Source organism: Polyodon spathula, chromosome 7 (genome assembly GCF_017654505.1).
Source record: "Polyodon spathula isolate WHYD16114869_AA chromosome 7, ASM1765450v1, whole genome shotgun sequence".
In the NCBI taxonomy this organism is placed as follows: Eukaryota; Metazoa; Chordata; class Actinopteri; order Acipenseriformes; family Polyodontidae; genus Polyodon; species Polyodon spathula.
The window spans coordinates 54,791,673-54,814,599 of NC_054540.1; the positions used below are offsets into that span (position 1 = coordinate 54,791,673).

At 40.7% G+C, this 22,927-nt stretch overlaps 1 protein-coding gene across 4 annotated transcripts; it reads left to right on the forward strand.

Moving 5' to 3' along the window:
* The first annotated feature begins 132 nt into the window (after nucleotides 1-132).
* LOC121318838 (septin-6) lies at nucleotides 133-21,007 on the forward strand. 4 transcript variants are annotated; one of them, XM_041255943.1, is made up of 11 exons: nucleotides 133-234; nucleotides 3,788-3,902; nucleotides 5,619-5,814; nucleotides 6,987-7,173; nucleotides 9,228-9,389; nucleotides 11,178-11,274; nucleotides 12,097-12,265; nucleotides 12,906-13,038; nucleotides 13,308-13,498; nucleotides 14,520-14,564; nucleotides 16,808-17,718. In XM_041255943.1, exons 1-10 carry the CDS (start codon nucleotides 205-207, stop codon nucleotides 14,521-14,523), a joined length of 1,284 nt encoding a protein of 427 aa, XP_041111877.1. In that variant the 5' UTR covers nucleotides 133-204; the 3' UTR covers nucleotides 14,524-14,564; nucleotides 16,808-17,718. The 4 variants fall into 4 exon arrangements, with proteins under 4 accessions (XP_041111877.1, XP_041111876.1, XP_041111874.1 ...); XM_041255942.1 differs by lacking the exons at nucleotides 14,520-14,564; nucleotides 16,808-17,718 and adding an exon at nucleotides 19,581-21,007; XM_041255940.1 differs by lacking the exons at nucleotides 14,520-14,564; nucleotides 16,808-17,718 and adding an exon at nucleotides 18,507-19,574.
* The last annotated feature ends 1,920 nt before the right edge of the window (nucleotides 21,008-22,927 follow it).

Below are 22,927 nucleotides of genomic sequence, written 5' to 3' on the forward strand. Positions count from 1 at the left end.
TAAAGAAAAGTTAGCGTTAAAGGGTACTAATAAGAGTCGTGCACATTACACATCTCGTAAATTGAGCTGCCGGTGTGTGGAGCGTCTGGGGCGAGTCGCACGCTGTACCGTGTTGAAGTTGGTATGCTCCTCGGTGTAACAGTTTTCCTCTGTGCTGATGCTGCCCGTGTTTCCTGTTTAGGATCGGTTTGCAACTAGCTAACCATGGCGGCGACAGAGGTAACTCGGCAAGCGGTGAGTTCGTGTTCATTTTGTGCTGCTTTAAAATGGATTAAACAAAAATGTGTGTTTGCAATACGCAGAATTACAACATTGAGACAATAATAATATTTCCTGTAAACAATAACCTTGTTTTTACGGTTTGATATCAGCTAACGGAAAAATACGTGCATTTTGTATATTGGTGTGTGTGTGTGTGTGTGTGTGTGTGTGTGTGTGTATATATATATATACAAGATGTATATATATATATAGATAATATATAATATATATAATATATATATATGGATTACAGCATTTCCGACAAGAAACTCGTATGAAAGGCTACAAATGTGATATTTGATTAAAGACAAATTTACAATGAAGGCGCAGCACCGCTCCTCTCAGCTAAACGCGCTTTTGATGTATTGACTAGAATGATAATTTTTTTTTCAATGAAATATACATTTAAAGAGGCATTTCTAATGGTCATGGTGTTCACGTTTTCGCACTAATGTTTGTCCGCACGTTTCGGTCGTTGTCTAAACGGGAGCAGCAGAATATTGCAAGTTATGAGGCACCATATTCAATTCCGCTATTTTGCATTGTGTTCGAGTCCTGTCACTCCTCTCGCTGTGCACGCTGGGCGTTGCCTACATGAATGAATCAGTTGAGGCAAAACAAGTGCCCTTAGTTGCATAGTGTTGTTTATAAACAGTCTGCTACGGGATGTGAAGGAATAGCATGCTAACTTACTCTAATTTGATTAGTGCAAAGACTCCTTCTGGCTCTGGGAAAACACTGTGATTAACCACAGGTAAAACTGAGTGTTGTAAGTTTGCAAGAGCGCAAAGGAGGCTATTTATCAGACACTGTTAATTGGTTACAGTACTGCACAGTCCCGTTTGTTTGTGGAAAGTACACCAACCGACACAAATTAATAACACGAAATAGCCAATTATGAGAACACGGGCACACGCCAGTTTGAATGCATGCTCATCCCAGCGAAAGCGTGATGCTAGGATTTGATCACCTTTTCAAAGGCAGCCCTGCGTGGTGGCCTGAGTTTGAGCAATCGCAAATTTACACTTGATTAAAAGTAACTCCAAAGTTGTTGTTTCATATTATTTTTCCAAATGCAGAACTACGGAGTGTATACAGTTCCAACCCGACCCCTTTACCTTCAACCCATATTTAAAATAAGTCGGTTGTTGCTACCAGTACGATTGTTACTGGCACCAGCAGCTGATTCCGCTCCAGTAGCTCCTTTTTCTAAACGTAAAGTAAATAATATATAGAAGTGTTTCTCTTCTTTCAGCCCCGATTAAACTACCGGCAGTAGTCTTTCTGGGGCTTCTTACTGGCAGAACAGTTTTTACTGGTAATAGGAAACCGGAAAAAGACAGGCAGTAGATTTTCCACTGATAGTGACCACTTGGTTAAACATCTTTCACAGGTCAGCAGCTTTGCTTGTAAACCCATTAACTGGTGTGGCAATCCCAGACAGCCCTTGTTTGTTTAGTGTTGCACAGCTGGCTAACAGATGCCAATCACAAGTAGCCTGGTCTTTTTTAAAAAGTGTGAGGTCATAACAAGAAATCCAGAGGGATTTGGTACAATATTAACTTTCTGTCCAGATTCGGTGAAAAGACAAATCACCTCCCCCCCCCTCTTATTTTTAGTACAGTTTAGCACACCCTGTTATATGTGAGTTTTTGTGCCAGTGGGTTGTGATGTGCTCTCGACAGTGTCTGGTTGTGAGCTGTGCTTTCACAACCTCCTGTTGGAGTTGGGTAGGTAACTAAATGTACAAATTGCCTCTCTGTATGTATATTTACTAGCTCTGCTGTAGTTTGACCGTGCTCCAAGATGAATTAAATTCAATTGCGTCAGTCGTTTCTTCAAAGCTACTCCAGAGGCAGCAGTTCTTGCTGCTTTAATATCGCTGATCAAAGCACTGATTCAGTCAGTGTGGGGCTGTCTGATCTGCAGCTGCACCTTCAGTGTAAATCCGTTATTAACTCTTATGTGGCATCATGGCCAAAATACAATGTAAAAATGTCACACAAAAAAAAATCTCAACAGGACCGTCTTGCAGTCATTTTTAATTTTGACCGTGACTTGAAACATTCCATCTTAAGATTTATTTCAAGGAGGAGTCTTAATCAACTGTAAAGGTATTCTCGTCAAAACTTTAAGTGCTGCCCTATATCGTTTTCATTTCTGCTGCTGGACAGAGGCGTGTATGAATGAAGTATTGAACGAGAAACCTGTGTTAGGTGCAGTGTGGTGGGAATATGAACTGGGAATATGAATGTTTTATTTCGGTATTCCTCGGAAGTGACGCTCTCAAGTCCAGCAGTGACCAGGCTCATCACTACAGATGCTGGCTCCTGATCAGCTGTGATGTCATCAGAGTAGATGCCAGAACTAATCCAGAGATCTGGGTGACTTCTGTGAAGAGGCTGGTGTGTAGTTTGGTTGGGTTTGTTGCTTGAGTGTGTGTGTGTGTGTGTGTGTCAGGAAAAACCGTGGTGCGTAATACCAGAACCACGTGCTGTGCAGCGCCCGCTATAAACAGCCTCCTGTCTGTTGAAACAAAGTACCAGTCTTGAAATTTTTCTACCCCTAAAACCGTAATATTTTCAGTATTTGAGGTTGGCATACAAAAATGTAGTAGGACAAATTTGCAGTGCTTTTGCTCCTAAATAAAAAGGTGCTCCACTTTAGTTCTAAACGGACTAAAAACTCACTTGTGTGTAACTAGTGTAGTGTGAATGTAGGGACTCTTCTGCCTAGTTTTGATATAGTGGGTCTGTGTAATGCAGCTAGCTCTTAATCACACCTGGGGTGAAGCACAAGCAGGATTAAAGGGCAACATTTACTGTTTATTTTTAGAAAAATAAGAGGAGCAGATTTCAAAACTCTTGCCCAGTGGCCTTGTGGAAATGGTGTCTGAAACGGTTTGATCAGGTGTTCAGATGCTGTGCTTCCAGCTCACAGGGCTGCGCCGTGCACTTGAGGACCGAAAGTCTAGTCTTCAGCTCAACAGAACATGAACTACAAAGAGCCGTCAGTACTTTCCATACATGTAAGAGCAGTCTAACTATTCACCACAGCCACTGGGAGCCTGTAGATTAAGTTAAGACACAGGAAACAGGAAGTCGGTTCTTGGCTGCAGTTCACATGAGCACCTTGCAAGTGCAAAAGATTCAGGTTTGCCAGATGCATGCTTTTAAGCTCACGAATTGCAGTTTGGTTAAGGGTGCCGTGACGAGAATGAGGCTTCATACCATTGTGATATACAGGTCAGAAATGACTTTGCTGAGCATCGCCTGATGAGAATGGCAAAATAGTTTGTTTACCTAATTAATGTACAGTACACCTGTGCACAATCGTCTTGATAGTCTGATTAAAAGTAATCGTCTCATTTAGGAATACAGTGCATCTTCCTTGGGAGTCCCAAGCATCCCACAATGAAATTCAGTCCCATGCTGTAAACCAGTCATGTTTTTTGTTTCATTTTTAGTCCTTTTGTGTTTTGCATAAATAATTTCCATGTCTTGCCTCTCGTTGTGTGTGTTAACAGGGAGAAGGTCTTCGTACTGTTCCTCTGTCTGGTCATGTGGGCTTTGACAGCATGCCGGACCAGCTGGTTAACAAGTCCGTTAACCACGGCTTCTGCTTCAACATCCTCTGTGTGGGTGAGTACCGGAATCCCTACCAAGGGAACGAGTGGCGTTCACCGAAGACCATCAAGCTGAACACCTCCTACACTTACATTTGTTATGCCTGCGCTGGGGAAGGCAGATAGCAAAAGCGTTTGTCTGCTGGACTAAAGTTTTTTTGTTCTCTACAGTACAGTGACCTCTTGCAGTTAAATGTTTTTTACCTGGTATCATGAGTTATGCTGCAAAACCAGTTATGGAGCAATGAAACTGAAGAGTGCTGTTGACCAACTAAATGCAAATATACAAGAGCTTTCTTTTTTTAAAGATACGTTATTTTAAATACTGTTTCATGAAAAGTGAGGTGCTTGGGGTACAGTGCTTGGAATTCCCTGTCTTGTATGAATGATCTTTGTTATGCAAGATGTTCCTTCAAACGTTGTAGGAGACAGTTATCTAATGCAAACTTTTCATATCTAGTCTGCCAGTTATAATGTAAGCCCTGCTGTAACTGTGCATGATCCCTGACTGTCTTGGAAGCACCAACAGCTGTTTAAAATATTGCACTGTTTCAGCAGTACCTGTGACACAGATGTGTTCTGCAGCTTCTTGAAAAGGCTCACCTATATCATATGTGACCAGAGACAGATCTTGCTGCTTTCTTACTGTATAGTATACAGTTGGTAGTAGATTTCTATTCCCAGTAAAATACTTTTGTTATTGTTCTCCATAACAAATGAGTGAGGTCATACGAATGACAATGCAGTGGAAAAATGTTTTGATGCCAGAGTACGGTAGCTTGAAACTGACTGTCTCACGAACAAAGCTACTGAGGTCCGGTTTTGCGCATTTTCTTTGATAATAAAATGTCAGTAGTACACAGCATCTTCTGGCACCAGTGCAAGTATGTTAAAAACACGTCTCTATCGAGCCAAGCAGACTCTGTATAACAGCTTCCCTATTAAGACACCGTGAATGGCGAGCCATCTCTGAATCCAGCTGCAGCAGCTTGCTCTCTGACAGCTTGATTGATGATCCGAGAGGCGCACTAAATTGAATTGGCTGCTAAGGCAGTTCTTTTAAATAGATCGTAGCTGTTTCATAAAAGCTTGTAGGTTACCTTGTTTAATATTGCGTGAGTATTTTAGTAGCTGTCACATTGTTTTTTATTAATTCCAGCATGCATGCTGAATTTTTCCAAACTGCATTGTAACCTTGTCACAGGGGATCAGTTGATCTGTGAGTCAGTGCAAGTCCACCAGAAGTCCTTCTGTTCCAGAAATCAAGCTGTTTTTCTTCCGACGATGTGCCCAGCGTCGTGAACAGATTACTGTACGGTACCTCCAGTCTTTTAATGCCGTGCTTGGGTGGAGCTTGTTGGTGCACAATGCTGGTTACATCACTGTAGGGCAGCCACTATAATATACAATAATTACAGGGCTTGGACAATTCTGGAACTTAATGTTTCTGCCCCCAGTTTCTACGAAGGAATTGTAGGCGACAGTTGATCACTTGGGATATTTTGAACTCCTTGTAGACCTGTCCTGCTCAAGTAGTGCTATCAAAGCTCTCCATAGTGGCACTGCACCCTATTGACGGTTTTGTGGCGGGTGTTATATATTTATTTATTTTCATTTTTTTGGGGGGGAGGTGTCCTGTTGTCACTGATCTTTTTTTCTTTGCCGGTTGCCTATATCATCTGAAGTGAAACCCAGACACACTTTCTTCAGTGTTGTGTTGTGCCGTTTCCAGGTGAAACTGGTCTGGGGAAGTCCACTCTGATGGACACTCTGTTCAACACCAAGTTTGAAGGGGAGCCCGCCCAGCACAGCCAGCCCGGAGTCCAGCTCAAATCCAACACCTACGAGCTACAGGAGAGCAACGTGCGCCTCAAACTCACTGTGGTCAACACCGTGGGGTTCGGAGACCAGATCAACAAGGAGGAGAGGTAGGCAGTGCCGCTTTCAACCAGACTCCTATTGCATAGCAGGGTTACCCACTCCAGGTGTTACACCCAGCTTGAATAGCTCCAGCACAGTTTACATATTAAAACTGCACTGTCTGTGCCTGCAAGTGAATTTATAACAATTGAAACATTTTGTTATAGATTAATATTAATATAATGCTGCGGTCTGAACTTGCAACCTTTTTTTTTTTACGTTTAATGTATCGAAATTCGTAAATCAAAACATTGATTCATACATTGTGCACTGTCTGCCATAGCTTTCAATAACAAAGATTTAAGAGGGTAGCGTTCAAGCATGTGCGCTAAATGAACCAGTTACAGCTGTGTTAATTCAGCCTTAAAGCACTCAGATGAGTGTACAGATGAAAGTGCAGTTATTGTCATTTTCCAGATCAGTTGACTGCTAAATGTAGAAAAACTGAAGATATGCCGCAATTTCTTAAAACAAATAAGTGCTTTGTTTTGTCCTGTTACATTTCCAGCACTTTACTATCCTGGTTAAGACAGTGAATAGAGCTGATCCATTTAAAGGAAAGTACACATTGTAGACCAGCTTGACAAGTATTCACATGTGAGATGCATACAGAAACCCTGACATTTCTGACGTGTGCCTGTGCTGAATATATGACACATTAGGGCTTTCATTTGGACCATCACAGTCTAAGGTTTTGAAGTGTTCACGGTATATACAAAGACAAAACAATGGCGTTGTGTTAGCAGGGTTGGGGTCCGCTCCTGTTTTACAATTCCCAGTTCCTCCGAAGGAATTAGAAGTTTATATTTTAGAGACTGAGTGATTCGTTGCCTCGGTGAGGAGCTCATTTTAACAGAATGCTGCTAACTCCAGTTTTGATCCGTGGTGTGTTGGGATTGATTAAAAGAGACTGGGAAGTGGAATTGGGAATTGATTTTAAAAAGGGAGTGGAAAGGAGGAGTTGACCCCAACCCTGTTTGCTTGTTAGGGTGCTGGCCTATTGCACTTTTGTACCATTTTGAAGGTTTTGTAGGTTCAATTAAACCATTTTTGGGACCAAGTTTGCAGAAATACTTTGAATGCCCCTCGCTGGCCCCAAACACACTTTGCTGGTAGTTGTGGTTTAACTTTGTTGACCAACCCACCTCTGCTTGAGCAGTTCACCCTCTTTGTTTTGAAGCTACAAGTCAGTCGTGGAGTTCATTGACACGCAGTTCGAGGCCTACCTTCAGGAGGAAATGAAAATCAAACGCACGCTCCACAGTTACCATGACTCCCGGATCCACGCCTGTCTGTACTTTATAGCCCCCACTGGCCACTCGCTGAAGTCCCTCGACCTGGTCACCATGAAGAAGCTGGACAGCAAGGTAAGAGTGAAAACCTCCAGGATGGAAATAAGGCTCCCATTGCATAGCAGTTTGATCCAAATCCTGGGTTTACTGTAAGTTTAACAACCCACCTGAGCTTGTTACAGACTGTCTAATCAAGCTGGTATTAACCTGGAATGGGTGAATCTGCAATTGAATGGGAGTCATCTGTCCATCACTGGAAAGAACCATGCATCAGATCAGGCAGTAATTATGGTAACTATAACGACAAGAATGAAAATAACTAGACAGATGGTTAAATATGTGTTTTAATGAATTGCTATGGTGTGTTATACCTGCTGTATCAGGACAGCGCTGCTGTACAATAAAGATGTATCTTGAAGTGATTGAAATAGCTTTTCAGTTTGGTATTTTAGTTTCTTTTATTTGTAAGTTACAGGTTTTGTGATTCCTCATTCCTCGCTCTCATAACCCCAAACGGTGTGCTGTGCATCAAGACCCGTTACTTGTAATGAAGCTAATTGGGACCCTGCTTGTTTCATCGTATTTTTATTTAAAACATACTTGCATTAGTCAATGCTTTGTGTTTGTGACGTAACTGGGAAACTTCTGTGTTGCAACAGCTGTTTAAAAATACTGTGTGCTTAGTCATAGTTCTAAATGTGACAGATTAGCCTGTGCATGTTTAACTCCTTAAGTGGAGAAATATTGATTTTAGAATTATCAAATTGCATCAAAATACAGCTTGTGTTCTGACTTGTCAAAATGTATTTGATACTTGATGGTTTGAAATTTCATGCACGACAGTTCTTTATAAAGGTCTTGTGCTTGGCATAGTTGCAGTCCCCTTTTATTTGCACCAGCATGGATTTCCTTTGCGTCCTTGTTCATAACCGCATGAGAAATGTGTGGCTTCTTGGTTTTCAGTAACTTACGGATCATAAAATGGTGAAATGCTGAGCACAGTGAATTAGTTCGAACTCCTCCATACAGTAAAGTACATTGCCAGAATGGGTGTCTCTGTGAATCCATGGTTGTCTTTTTAAAGTTCTGAGTGTACTGCAGGCAAAATGTACTGTCGGCATCACTTAACTGCATATAAACCAAATTCATCAATGAACAAAATAACAGGGAACTGTAGTGGGCTTGTTTAAGCTAAATATGAACCAGTTTGAGGAAGATCACACAAAGTGTTTTCCATGTTTTATTTGGGGGATGTGGTAATCGGCACTATTCAGCTGTTCATCTGTAGGTTAAGCGAGATATATTTTGCATTGAATTAAGCCTTGTTTGTTTGAATGATGCGATTTACGGTTAGTCCACTGCACTGTAACAGTTTTTCTGTTTTGACAAGTTTTGGAGAAGTAAAAACTTCTGTCACGAACTATTCAAACAGCCTTCAAAGACAGATGTGTTGTTAAGCACTGCTGAAACGGGCAGTCGGGATTCACTGATAAATGGTCTGTAGAGCAGAGTGAACTTTGCATCAAAGGTTTTTTTTTTTTTATATATATAAACTCCAGCTCTTTAGCTCCCTCTGAGGTGATCTCTGTTGCATGTCTCCCTATCCAAAGTTGGAGTGCTGTTGTCTGGACACTGACTTGCACTCTACCAGCCTTGCAGTAATCTGCCAGGATTGAATCCCCTTTATTGATTGGGGTGATTGATTTTATTTTGTGGAATTAATAGCATAAAGACGTGACCTTTGTTTTTCCCTTTCTAAAGATTGCCTTTCAGGATAAAGAATGGTATGGTGTTGTAAAAAACAGAATATATCTTTACAGTATGTGGCTATTTGTGTGTCTGGATTTTGCATTGCAGCAGGTTTGCTGCATGTAGGTCATTTTGATGTAATCTGCTGTTAGTTTAACATGGATATTGACAGGTAGCAGTTGTGGGACAGAATGCAGCTGCACATTCCTACCTGCAGGGGGTGCTGTGGAGCATATAAGGCTGGTTTCACGGACTCAAGATAACACATGAGTTCAATGTGGTAACCAAAGGCATTTAATGACAGTAACATCCCTGCCTTCTCCAATTCCCACAGTTTAAGCTCCCCGTTCTTTTCACCACCACCTTTTTGTTTCTTACAGGTCAACATTATACCAGTCATTGCCAAATCAGATGCCATCTCCAAGAGTGAACTGACGAAATTCAAGATCAAGATCACAAGCGAGCTGGTCAGCAACGGCGTGCAGATCTACCAGTTTCCCACCGATGACGAGACTGTAGCCGAGATCAACGCCAACATGAATGTAAGTTTAACAGCTCCCACTAGGGTGCGCCCTCGCCCACCACAGCGCTCGCTGGCCCTTTGCTGAGCTCTTCCATATATTAAGAATTTCTCCTTTCTTATACACAGCTTGATATAAACACCAGTTCACTATTAAGACCACTTGCAATTCTGTAAACTAGATTCGACTCATAACCTCTCGCCTTGGTTGTTGCAGTTGCTTGTTGCTATACCTGTCACTAAACTCGGAAGGCTTCAGCTAATCCAGAATGCAGCTGCCAAACTGCTTTGCCACACTCCTCTTTCACAACATATTACTCCAGTGCTTAGCTCCTTACTTTGGTTACCAGTAAGTTACCACATTGAATTTAAAGTTGCAAATCTGTGTTGACAGTGGGTTTGACCCGTCCCTTGTCAACAGAGTGATTGCACGGCATTCTGGAATGAGGAAGCCTCTTGCCTCAGCACTTCAGTATATTATTTAAATCTTACAAGGAAGCACAGGAGCACAAGAGCATTGATCATTGCTTTGTGGTCACGAGAGACACTTAAACAAGGTGATTGGTGTGATTTGTTATGGTTGCAAGTTTAGATCCTAAACTACATTACAGGCTGGTATCTCTAACTCTCTGTCTCTGTGTTGGGAGGTACTATCCATAGAAAATGTGTCCCCTAGTTTGTGTGGAAGAATTGGAATATTCTCATTTCAGAGTGGTAGTGAAGTCAAGATGAACAAAGGCTCTTTGGAGCTTTCACTTTGAACATGTTTACAGCTGGAAGCGAGCCAGAATGCATTGCCTTTCCCACTGTCTTTATTAACAAACTCGACTATTTAAAGCACAAATGTTCCTATTTTCTTTAAACTGTTTGTGTCGGTTCCACTGCCTCAGGCAAGGAAAAGGACACAGAGAGAACCGGAGTCTGGTCCTGCAGGGAGTAGTAAATATCTGAAAAACACACAGAAGTCTAAGGACTGAGGTTTTTAAAGTAGGTTTAATAGTGAGTGTATTCAATACTGTTTTCACTGACCATAGCACTTTGCTGCCTAGTGGACATGAACTGGTATTCCAGAGATTAAAAAATCAAACCCAAACTAGGCATTTCCTATGGGTATGATTTTTTTCAATGCTTTTCATTATGTTTTCAGCATACTGACACATGTTATTTTGCTTAAATGAGGATGCCACCATGTATATTGGGTACCTGTAAAAACTATTAAATACAAAGCGATCTCTATCACCAAATCCGTCTTTGCTGGTTCTTTATCCCTGAAAACTGTAGCCTGCATGTATTGCTAAGAATCGTGTTTATATACTTTCAAACAAACACATTGTCCACATTAGTCAGCAGTAATTGTGACTGGGCTGTAGTGTGATATGTAAAGATTTGTAGTTCCTATGAGATAAGAGGTTTGCCAGGGCACACTTTAACTCCTGGTACAGAACTGTGTTTTGTCTGCCTCCTGAGCTGCATGGTTTCCAGTTGCAGATAGTTTTAATAGAGCGAGCCCTGATGCCTGGATCAGCGGCGCTGCCCTTGCAGTGCGAGGTCCTTGCAGAGCCAGTGATAACGGGGAAATGGATACACCGGCAGCATCTAGAATCAGCCTGAAAACAACCATCACCCTGCTGTTATTAAAAGCATACAGCTTGATCTGTTATCAGAACTGTAATGAGGCATCGTCCTTGCGCACATTCTCGCATGAATACTATGTTGCAATTTTAGTAAGAGTCTCGTGTTCAGTGTTTTTTCTCTTTGTACAATTAGAAGTGATCTCTGGCACAGTTTTACTTTGTTTGTTTGTTTCCAGGCCCATTTGCCATTTGCGGTGGTTGGAAGCACTGAGGAAGTGAAGATTGGGAACAAGATGGTGAAAGCTCGGCAATACCCCTGGGGGACAGTCCAGGGTAAGAAGCTTTCAGATCCTGGCAGAGGAAATGAAAGGACAGCTCTGTGAAGAACTGCTCGTTTATTCTGACTTGCATGAGTGCATATTGTAAGCAATGAAGGATCTGGATTAGCTGTGGTTGGCCTAAACATTTACTCAATGTGTTTATATATATATATATTAGTAAAACACTGAGCATTAGGATCCACAAATCTCTGAAAATCACATACTTTGTAGTATTTCAAAGATATAGAGAATACTGCTGCAATCCGTTGAATATTAATAGAACATCATTATTCCGTTTCAGCTCTGTGTATAATATGTAAATATTCAGCTGTCCTGTGAATAAACCTTTGTTCTACTTCTTGCATGTGGACCAGCACAGCTTATCCTAGTGTCATATGTCTTAGTCACATGGGGTATAACAAAAACACGACCTTCTCCGTGTTCAAGAAGGAACTGAAGAAGTGTTGTGAGTGTTGTAGCTGTTGGTCAGACACTGATGTTCTTGCAAGGTTGAGTTGCCACGTGCAGAATGAATTGAATTGAATGGAAAGGAAAGAGATGACCTGAGGCTGCTACTGACTTTGTGTTCGTCAGCTCTGATGGACAGTGTGTGGATGGCTGTGCTGCTTAATTAAAAAGAAACACAAGACATGCCATGTAGACTAAAACTGTCCAGCAAGTGTGTGTGTGTAGTTAATAACTGTTACCCTGAAGAAATAGAGATGCACCATCACAAGCGACCCAGAGTGAGGTATCAGTAATCAGGCAGCATGGTGCTATATAGAGCACCAGCCCCCATTCTGTTGTGCGAGTAACTGGGTGTCTGCGTTCCCAGTTGAAAATGAGAATCACTGTGACTTCGTGAAGCTGAGAGAGATGCTGATCCGAGTGAACATGGAGGACCTCCGCGAGCAGACCCACGCCCGTCACTATGAGCTGTACCGGCGGTGCAAACTGGAGGAGATGGGCTTCAAAGACACGGACCCCGACTGCAAGCCCTTCAGGTACTGGCTCTGGGGCTGGCAGTGCAGCAGTGCAGGGTGCGATTTCCCCCACTGCCGACTCTGAACCACGCTCAAGTACACACGGTGATTTGTGTCTGGAGATGTCAGGAGAAGAACTGCATGAAGTGAACTGATCTGTTCTGAACAGAAATTGTTATTGCAAGTCATGTCCCAATTGCAACCTATCGGCAGCTATACTTCAAAATTTACAGAGAGTGTAGATCAGTTGCACTTGGCAAAGCATTCTCAAGTCCTGTTTTTAACTTGTAATATGTTGAAGTGATCAGTGGCTGTCTCTAATCCAGTTCACAGTGTACTTTCTTTTGCACTCTGCTGATGGAGCAGAGAGGGTGCGTGAAGTACACTCTCAACTTGATTGGAGGACGCCACCAAACACTTAAACATACAACATTTGTGTCACATGCCTGAAAATCAGATCTCTTAACTGTGCATATGTGTCTTTTTCAGTGATGTTTCTAACAGTGTGTAGTATGTCAGGGAAGGACCTGTTGCAATGATTTAAACACACTGGCATTCAGAGCTGTTCTTGCTTGTGTCAGACCCTTCTGTATTGTTCATAATTGTGTTTTCAAAAAGCGATCTTGATTTTCTTGAATTGACTTGTCTTATTTTTGGACAGTCTGCAGGAGACGTACGAGGCCAAAAGGAACGAGTTCATGGGAGAGTTGCAGAAGAAGGAGGAGGAGATGAGACAGATGTTTGTCCAGAGAGTCAAGGAGAAGGAATCTGAGCTCAAGGAGGCAGAGAAGGAGGTTAAGGAGGAGTTCCCACATTTCACCAGGATAACTTGAGAAAAAAAAATGCCATCAAAGTAGCAGCTATGCAACAGGCTTGTTCTAACATTGGGGCCATTTACCATGCGAAGACAATCCCATTCGCTTCAGAGCAAACCAAGAGTTACCCGCTAGCCAAATTATCAAATTCCTGAAATATTTAGTATTTGTATTTCAATTAATTTGGAAAAAAAAAATTTAAATATAACTAACTTTTTTTTTTTTTTTTTTTTTTTTTTTTTTTATAGCTGCATGACAAGTTTGACCGCTTGAAGAAGCTGCACCAGGACGAAAAGAAGAAGTTGGAGGACAAGAAGAAGCTCCTGGACGATGAGCTGAACGTCTTCAAGCAGAGGAAGACGGCCGCTGAGCTGCTTCAGGCACAGGCGCTGCAGGCAGGAGGCTCCCAGACCCTCAAGAAGGACAAGGAGAGGAAAAAGTGAGTATGGCTCTTATATGTTCATGGAAACCCAGACTGTTTCATCAGTCAACTTTTACACAGATCTGATCTGGGATGAAGAAACTACTGTATCCTAGACTTGACTACGGAGTACGTAGTTAGATGGCTCGATCTGTGGGCATTCAAAAAAACAACTGGGATTGGTTCCAGGTGTGTTTAAAAAAAAAAAAAAAAAAAAAAAAAAAAAAAACATTTAGTGGAATAATCTTATTCAAGTGGGAATCTGTACCAAACTGTGGTCTATGCTTCAAGCAGGACTGTCTAAATGGAATTTAAATGAAAGGCAGATATGCTTTCTGGTCTTTTTAAACTCTTCCTCATGTCTTGGTGGTTTCTGCATTGCACCATTTCAACAGCAGGAGTAACCTAAGCAGGGCTTTAATCTGTAGTGCTACAATTCCACTAATAAGTGACATTGGTTTTACTTCACGTGCCATTTGGCTTCATGTGGACGCTTGATGTATGGTAAGTTACAAGCACAGCTGTGTCTGTATTGCATAAGCAGTATGCATTAGTTTACATACAAGTGCACATGGAGTATTTTGTAGTATTAACTAAGGGGGTGGTATAAGTGTCTACTAATGGAAAACAAGTACTGTACGATGTGATTTGAACAATATTGCAAGTATAGCAGTGGATGGTCACAGCAGCAAACCTTCATGGTTCTGTTGATACTTGTAAAATGTTTTACAGTGTCCACACTTGCTGCTGTGACACAGCTAGTGTGTCTCACTGCTAGGATTGCTCCCTTTTAAAAGAGAACAGTGAGCATGCTGTGTAAAGAGAGAAGTCACAGATCAGGCTGTGTGTGTGAGGTTCCACACCTCCTGTGCTGTTAATCACTCTTCACTGCAGATTTCTTCCAAGCACACTCTGGGTCTGGCTCCGCTTGTCAGGGTCCACATTTCATTTGCGTGTCATCATGGCGTGTGTGTTCATTCATAATGTTCAGCCCTTTCATTGCCCCTTCATCAGCTTGTGCATGTGTGCTGTTTTACAGTTAACCCTACTGTGTGCTGCATGATGCATAAGACCCATTGTCCTGGTAAGGCCAATTTACTAACCCTGACCATATATGCACATAGTTACTTACTTACCTGGTATGTATCGTTACCAATGGGGGGGGGAAAGGGGGGGGGGGGGGGGGGGTAAATTGCAACTGTTCTGCAACTCTGGAAATGTTTTCTACTGGGCATCCGGCCAAATGGAAATCTAATGAATTAACTAATTGATTAATTAAAGATGTTTTTCTCCAGGCTAGTCCTTTTGATATATTGCATTTGTTCTTCACGAAAGAGACGGGCACCAGCAAACTGTCCCACAGTCACTTAGTAACAATGTCTCTGGTGTCCTGGACGAACTTAAAGAGCTGTCAATAAGGAACAGCAGTCTAGAGCTACATAAGGAAAGAGAAACACAAGGTTTTAACAGTTCGGCACAACCTCTAAACTGATGGATGTTGCCTGACTGTTCAAATGGAAAAGAATGCCAGCTTACTAACGTCCTTAATAGGATTATTTTTATGGATGGAAAATGAATGGGATCATCCACAGCTTGGCTGTCTGATGGCCAAATCAAGCAGACCGGAAACTTTAGCGTTATACAGCTATAACTTTCACGGGTGGAATCCCGGTGACAGAACGCTTCAAGAGGGAAAGGATTACTAAGATGAACTTTACAGTTATTCATTGAAATCAGTGCATGAATATCTAGTGCTCCTTTAGACTGACAACATCACATCTCTACATTTAAAAAAAGCAAGAGATTACCCTTCTTGTAGTTAATGTTTAAAACTGCGCTGTTGTGAAAAACCAAAGTCATTTGTCCTAGATTGTTTTTTTTTTTTTTAAATATTCATTCTTTCATTTTGGTTATATGAAGTTGTTTAAGCCAGTGCTTCAGTACTGGCTGGAGTAAAGGACAACTTGCAGGCTTGAATAGTAAATGATGGCTCCAATATAGGAATTGCAGCGTCAGGCACAGAGTATATTAGAAATTCTGTACTGTAGCTTGCTGTTCCAGCCCGCTCCTGAGACTTGAGACAATATGCTGTTGTGAGATCTTGTTATTCATGAAGCCTAAACAATTGTCGATTCAGATCAAAGCCAGCACTAGCAGTGCACATGTGCACCATCTGTCAAAGACTTCTCTTTGTTTAATATTTGTAGAGCTACTTTTAAGCAGCTTCGTTTGTTTTTTGTACTTCTAGGATTTAGAGCCACAAAGCTAGAACGGTCAGTTCCAGGGAGTTTTGAATCTCAGGAATACTTTGTACTTATTTATGCAGGGCAGGACGCAAGCCCTATAGAAACACATTGGCCTATATTTTCAAACCATTTACTCCAGTCTAATTAAATCCTATTTTTGAAAGAATAATGCCGATTTTACAAACTAGACCCAAACCCACCCTGCATATTTGAAACAGTTTCACAGAACAAGAACCACGTGCTATCAACCTTCTTTACCCATCAAAACTATCAGATATCCTCCATGAGATCTGGGTAGGAGCACCACATGGGGCATGAAAAGAATGATTGCGATGGCTGAATCAGTGCTTAAGATAATCTGGACAGACATTGAGCATCGCAAAGCAGAGTTAGCAAAGGGCTTTAGGCCACACGTTGATTTGAATCAGTTTGCATTACTGCTTGCAGGGAAGCTGTGCTGAGATATAGGGGATCTGTTTTTAAATACATGTTGGACCTTTCATTTGCTTTTTCTTTGTAGAATTGTGTAAATCTGTTGTTCATTTTAAATGAACCCTATTGACGTGCAATGATTACTATATCTGGATAGCTGCTGTTGTAGTGTCCACTTTGAGAAGCTCTGGTGACCCCACTCCTATAAATCATTACTGGGGTTTCATAGCTGTGATGGTGAAGCAGGGTTTCCAGGCTTTGAGTCAAATCTGAGTATTACTGCATTAAAGGAATCTCCCATTCACCTTGAATCTGAAAGCAGCTGTTCTTAGCTACCAGCAACAGGGAGTTGAACCATTATTCTCTTCACTGTGTTCAAGTAACACATTTAATACCTTTATATATTGGACAAATATAACTAACAACTAGTTGCTACAGGACTGTAGTAATGATTAATACAAGCTGAGTTTATTTATCGTAAAAGTAAATTCATCTCAGTGCTATCTGGTTTATCTTGCATGTTTCATTGTATTGTTTATTATTAACTAACATGCATTAGGCGTGTTAGGTTTTATATTTGACACTTTATTCAGCTACTATACTATTGTGTTAGTGTCCATTCTTAACCCTACCTCTCTTTCATTTCCAGTTCAGGCTTCCTGTAGACAGCCCTCCCCCAGCAAGTCCCATGTGTTCCTAGTTAAGCTGCAGTGTGTTCCCTGCCCGCTCCCTACCCACTCCCCCGCCATATAGAATGAAAACCTGGCTGTGCTAAGTGGAAGAAACCTGCAATAACCATGAATGGGACTGCTCCTTGAATTGCATTGTGTTTTTTTTTTTTATTATTTGTGTTTGATTTGCTGCTTCTCACATTTGCACGATGGCGTGTGCTGAAAGAGTAACAGCAAAAGTAAACCGCTGAAAACAAGTGTTTCATAGCTATATCTGTGTGTGCTTGTTCAAATACAAATAAACATCCAGCATGGGTTTGAAATGCACAGGTACAGCTGGCATGGACTGCAGTTTCTTTCCAGCAAAACAAATCAGGAATCGTAAAGTTGTAGTACCCCTTCTTGAAGATACATAGCGAATTATTATTATTATTATTATTATTAATATAATAATAATAATAATAATAATAATAGGAGTGGGAATAGTCATAATTATATGTGACTGTGATCGTGAGGTAAAGTAGAAATATCCCATGCTTTAGGCCTGGGTGTTTAACTTTATTTGAACCTACAGTTACACATTGCATGCGCAGAACATTAAAGCTTTCTAGTAAACTAAGAGCCATACTTCACATTTCATTTGCAGTTGTATTTTGCTATTTTAAGCTTCAGGGATTGCAAGTTGGCTGTACTGCACTGCTAAGCACATTATGCAAAAGTATGTTTAAGTGACCTTGAAATCCAAGATATTCATTTTTATATATATTTTTTATATTATATGTACACTTTGTATCGGCACAGTGTTTATTGACACACAGACAGGATTTATAAATCGGTGTACACAAAGCACTCGTCTTCACTGAGGAAATAAAGGGTCATTCACTCCAAACTGCTTCTTGATTACTGAAGTTCTTGTGTTTCAGTTTGCCTTCTAGAAAGGACTCTCCCGCTCTTGTGGGTTGTTCTTGTTCATTCAGAACCATGTGGGATCTCAAGTGTATTGGATTCGTGTTTTGTAGCCTACACAGATTCAAGAGGTTTAGCATTTAGCATATATATTTAAAGAACTAACTCTTTATGCTTTGATGTACAGCCTGTGGTGACAAAGACACTGTGGGCCACATTTGCAGGGCATTTACCACTGAGAAGTTTGCTCAGGACACAGCTAAGATGCATGTAGGAGCTCTTAAATTAACCTCCAGTCTTTGTGTTGCTGTTAACTTGGCCAGGGGTGAATGCTTTTTGAATATGGTCCTGTAGGTGAGAGATCACCACTGCTGTGGTGTATAATCAGGGGGGCTGTTGCAGGCCAGGTCTTTATTCCAGCCATGCCCTTCAGTGTTCAAATCATCCACATAAACCAGTTCCATTGATGGAAATAAGACTCCTATTGGCATGGCAGTGTCGCCCATTCCAGATTTTACTACTCAATTAGCCTCAGTGTATAGGTAACAAGCTCAGATGTAAAACCAGGAATGGATCAAACTGCTGGATCAAACTCATAGTAAAACCAGGAATGGATGAAACTCATAGTAAAACCAGGAATGGATCAAACTGCTCTACAGCGGGAGTCTTCTTTCCACTCCTGCAGTTATTTGCCTGTTAAACCTGTAATGGAGTGGCAGTGTTGAGTGCAGTCCCTTGCATCATGTTGTGTGTATTTACTTTCCTTTGCAGTAATCCGTGGATGTGCATCGAGTAGTTCTTCCTCCCCATTCATTGCTAAGGACCCAGGTGTTCACTTGTTTGTTATTCTGACTAAAGACCAAGCAGCTCCCGAGCTCTCGCTGGTTAGATATTACAAGATCACACCCGTGTGAACATGAAGGACAAGCTATTGTATTCTCTTAACTGTAGTGTTAATAATACTAACAGTGCTTCCTGCTAACCATTGCTAGAACTAGAACGTAGAGTATGTTTCTGCTTGAACATTTGATTCGGATTTTTTTATAACCAGGTTTACGAAGTTTTGTTTTATATTTATCTTCTGTTTTTCATAGGATGATTATAGTTTAAGCTATTGGGATAAATGATGGTGTATCACACTGTTTGTGGGAGAAAACCCCCATTGAAGTATGTATTGGAAATGCACATTGGAACAAGCCTGACTGAGCCAGCTTGAAACGGCACAAGCAGTCAGTTTGTATGAAATTGCTAAATTGTACAGCAGATGCACGCATGACGTGTCCCTTTTTGTTCTGGGATCAAAGATAATTCTTGTAAAACGTGTCTATTTAAATGTGCACCTTTTAAACAGAACTAAACCGATGCACAAGGAAGGGCTGCCTGATCAGCTGATAATTCACTGTGATTTAAAACAGGAGTAATTCAGTAAAGCCAACATTAAAACTGACAACTAAAAAATTAAAAAGTGCTTCCTTCATTTTGACATTTAGTTCAAGTTCTTCCCTTTTAATGTGAAAACAGGCAACTTTCGAACATAGCTTGCTCAACCATTGCAGCAATGTAGAAAATATGGGGTATCATATAATATTCTAAATAGAACTGTATTTGTTTTTATTATTATTTGAAATTTATTGAAGGTTTAAGTCACTTAGAAGAATCCACTTTATTATTTTTTTGAATTCCAGTATTAATCTGTTCCCCTCCATTGACCACGCCTCTCTGAGTTTCTTCTCTGCGCTGCACTGGGAATGGCCTGTGGCTCTTAACTGGCAGGTATCTCTTTGACTGGCTTCTGCCCGAGCTTCCTCCTTTTTGATAACTTCTGCTTTGTTTCTTTCTCTCTAGCTTCTTTTAAATCTGTCTTCGCCACATGTTTGAAGAGGGGGATTGCAGCTTCTACAAGAATATCCCGTTTGTCGGGTTTAACTTTTATTCTGTGTGTCCTGTTTTTTTTTTTTTTAAGCAAACCTTTATGTGAGCTTTACATGGTATATGTTTGTTTTTTTACACAGTTCCAGCCTCAGTATTATTGCAAAAGGGCCTTGAAGACCTTTGATGGTCGTTTATAATGATCTAAACAGCTATGGATACTTGATACTGTCTTCCCTAAACTGCTCGCAGGATTTATTTGTGGCAAATGCCAGGAATAATACTGAGAGGTGATGTCCAGATCCAACATCATGGCATGGCTGAATGGCCATTGTTTCATTTATAAGGGCTTTTCATTGAGATACATGTGATCCAGGGATTCCGTGAGGTCACTGTTCATAGTGGACAGATGGCCGCCTTCCAAAACTAACATTGCAACTGGCATCTACAGGTCTAGAAAGAACAATGAACTGTAGGATTGTTTGATTCTCCACACACACACACGTCAATGGGGCTAGCATACACAGCAGCTAGCGCTATCTCTGTTTCAAACCCATCACACAGAACACAGCAGGGATGCCAGTACAATAAATTGTCTGAAAAATGTGCGATAGAAAATGTCTCGTCAGTGTTGTGGAATAATGGATTGCGGATTATGTATTCGAACACTGTAGAGCCATCGTGAATTGCAGGGTGAAACGGATTCAATCATAGTGCTTGTACGTGCATTGTAAGAAATATTTTATAGATGCAAGTCAGTTAGCTGTGTTTGTTTCATATACTGAAGAAATGAAATACCATGTGGACCCACATTCAGAGTCTCTCCAGCGTGCTTTTAGTATTTCCTGTCTAATCTGTATGGTCCCTGCATGTCTCCCCGGCACTGTCTTCTGTCAGACTTGTTTAACTGAACTCTTATTTTGTAATAATGAATTTTTGCACTGCTCATTTCCAGAAGAAATGACTGGATCCCTCTTTGGTACTGAGTTGTGACCCTTGTTTTTGTGTTAAATTATAAACAGAAAAGATGAATGTTTTAATTTCTGTACAGTTTGATACATTTGTTTGCAAAATACGCTGCCGTCTTGACAGATGTATTCAATCATCTGGAATGAGCGAGTGCCAGGAATGGTGTGGCTTGCATAGCTTATTTATATACTTTATAGTAAATCTATTTTGTGCAGTAATACTCAAAAAAACAAAAGTGAAAACTTGCATAAGAATTTTAAAATGACTATTGACTGTTCTTCATACAGAGCTTTCTTTTTTTTTTTCCTTGTTTAAACCTTTTTGGTCAAAGTTAGTGTCCTAGTTTGGATGCCATGTATGTCAGAAGAGGTTCTCCCATACATCAGAGTTGAGCACTTCACTGTAGTATGATAGCACTAGTGAACATTTTCAATAAAATTTCAAAAAAAATGTGTGTGTTTTTTAAAAGATTATTTAGTGTATTAGCATTGTCTTCAAATGTATACACAGCTGCAATGTTTTTCCAAAGTATCTTCCAGATACAAAGACATGGGTCAGTTTAATTTTGTTAGATATGATTTCGGGGGGATAATCACTTTCTGGGAAAGCAATGTTCCTCAGACAAGGGGTTCTGTTTATTTGCATGAAGGCTGCTGTCAGATGCTCTAGGCCATTCTGAATGTAATACCTTCATAGTTTTACATTTTCTAGTCTTCATTTCAAGTTCCCATGGAGGTACACCACAACAGCCAGGTGGTTGTAAAAGCATGACTTCACATTTCTGTTTAATTACTAATTGTGATTTTACATTTAACCTGAAGTTCACCAACTGAATTTAACATTACAATTAAAATCTCTTTGATTAAAGATCAGTAGGACCAACAAAAAGCACCTTGTATGAAATAGAATATCTGCATGGAAAACAAGCCTGTGTGAAATTAACAAAACACATGAAAACACCACTAAAACACACCAATATAAACCTTTATACAAAACACATGAAAACACCACTGAAACACACCAATATAAACCTTTATACAAAACACATGAAAACACCACTAAAACACACCAATATAAACCTTTATACAAAACACATGAAAACACCACTAAAACACACCAATATAAACCTTTATACAAAACACATGAAAACACCACTAAAACACACCAATATAAACCTTTATACAAAACACATGAAAACACCACTAAAACACACCAATATAAACCTTTATACAAAACACATGAAAAAAACACTAAAACACACCAATATAAACCTTTATACAAAACACATGAAAACAACACTGAAACACCAATATAACATGAATACAAAAACACATGAGAACAACAATATAACTTGTTTCTTAAGTGATGTCAGTGGTAGGGAAGGAAGGGGAAAATAATTTTGGCGCTTAAGTACCGTTTGAAGTACAAAGTGAAATTATATTACAGGTGAGTTTGATAAATGACATGGGATGCACTGAAAGGTGTGTTTAATAAGTTACATGGGGTGCACTGAGAGGTGTGTTGCTAGATGTCAAAAGTAACATTTATTTTGTCCCACTGCTTACATACTGCTGTATTTTCCCCATTCTTATTCTTATCTGCTCAGGAGCTTTCTCCTTGATGACAAGGCATGAAGTTAAGACTGCACTGGAGTGGAATTTCAAAACGAGCTCAAGATTTATCAGGAAGCAGGTGGTGGGGAACACATGTCAAAACGATTCTTCTGATACTCCAAGTATCTGTGTCTGTCCACAATCTATAAGCAGGGGCTGCAGCGCTTGGGGGGGGGTGCTGACAACAGTGATGTGTGCTTCTTCCTTATGTCATCGACTCATGCCACCGTGCCGCCCGAAACTAGGTTCAAATCCTGTTAATTCCTTCCTTTATTTTAAAGAATTAGTTACCTTACAGTCAGTGTGAAACACAGATTTGCTAGTGGTGCAGTGGGCTAACCCCATAGCCTTCCCTGAACACAGCGGTTCAAATTTCAACCGATGCTGCCGCCCCGTGGCGAGTAAGCAAAACTCACGTCAATGCGGTTTAAGTGTTTTTGTTTAGTGAAACAGACAGATATTTTAAAAGCAACTACACTTTACTGGCAGCGTTGTCTTCAAGGCAGACGGGGGATTTAAAAAAAAACAAAAAAACAAAAACACAACTTTTGATGATGGCACAGGGGAAAGCCCACTTCTTTCTCTTTTGATTTGCATCCGTGTGAAAAACCAACTATAGCCACACTGAACATCAGGCGGAGCTAATGAGAGGTAAAAACACACACACACACACACACACACACACACACACACACACACACACACACACACACACACACACACACACACACACACACTCCG

Excerpts from the sequence above, each read along its gene's own strand:
- LOC121318838 (XM_041255940.1), top strand. The coding sequence starts at position 205 with ATGGCGGCGACAGAGGTAACTCGGCAAGCG. Across the intron at positions 9,390-11,177 it reads AGATCAACGCCAACATGAAT|GCCCATTTGCCATTTGCGGT; the intron begins GTAAGTTTAACA and ends GTTTGTTTCCAG. Across the intron at positions 13,039-13,307 it reads TCAAGGAGGCAGAGAAGGAG|CTGCATGACAAGTTTGACCG; the intron begins GTTAAGGAGGAG and ends TTTTTTTTATAG.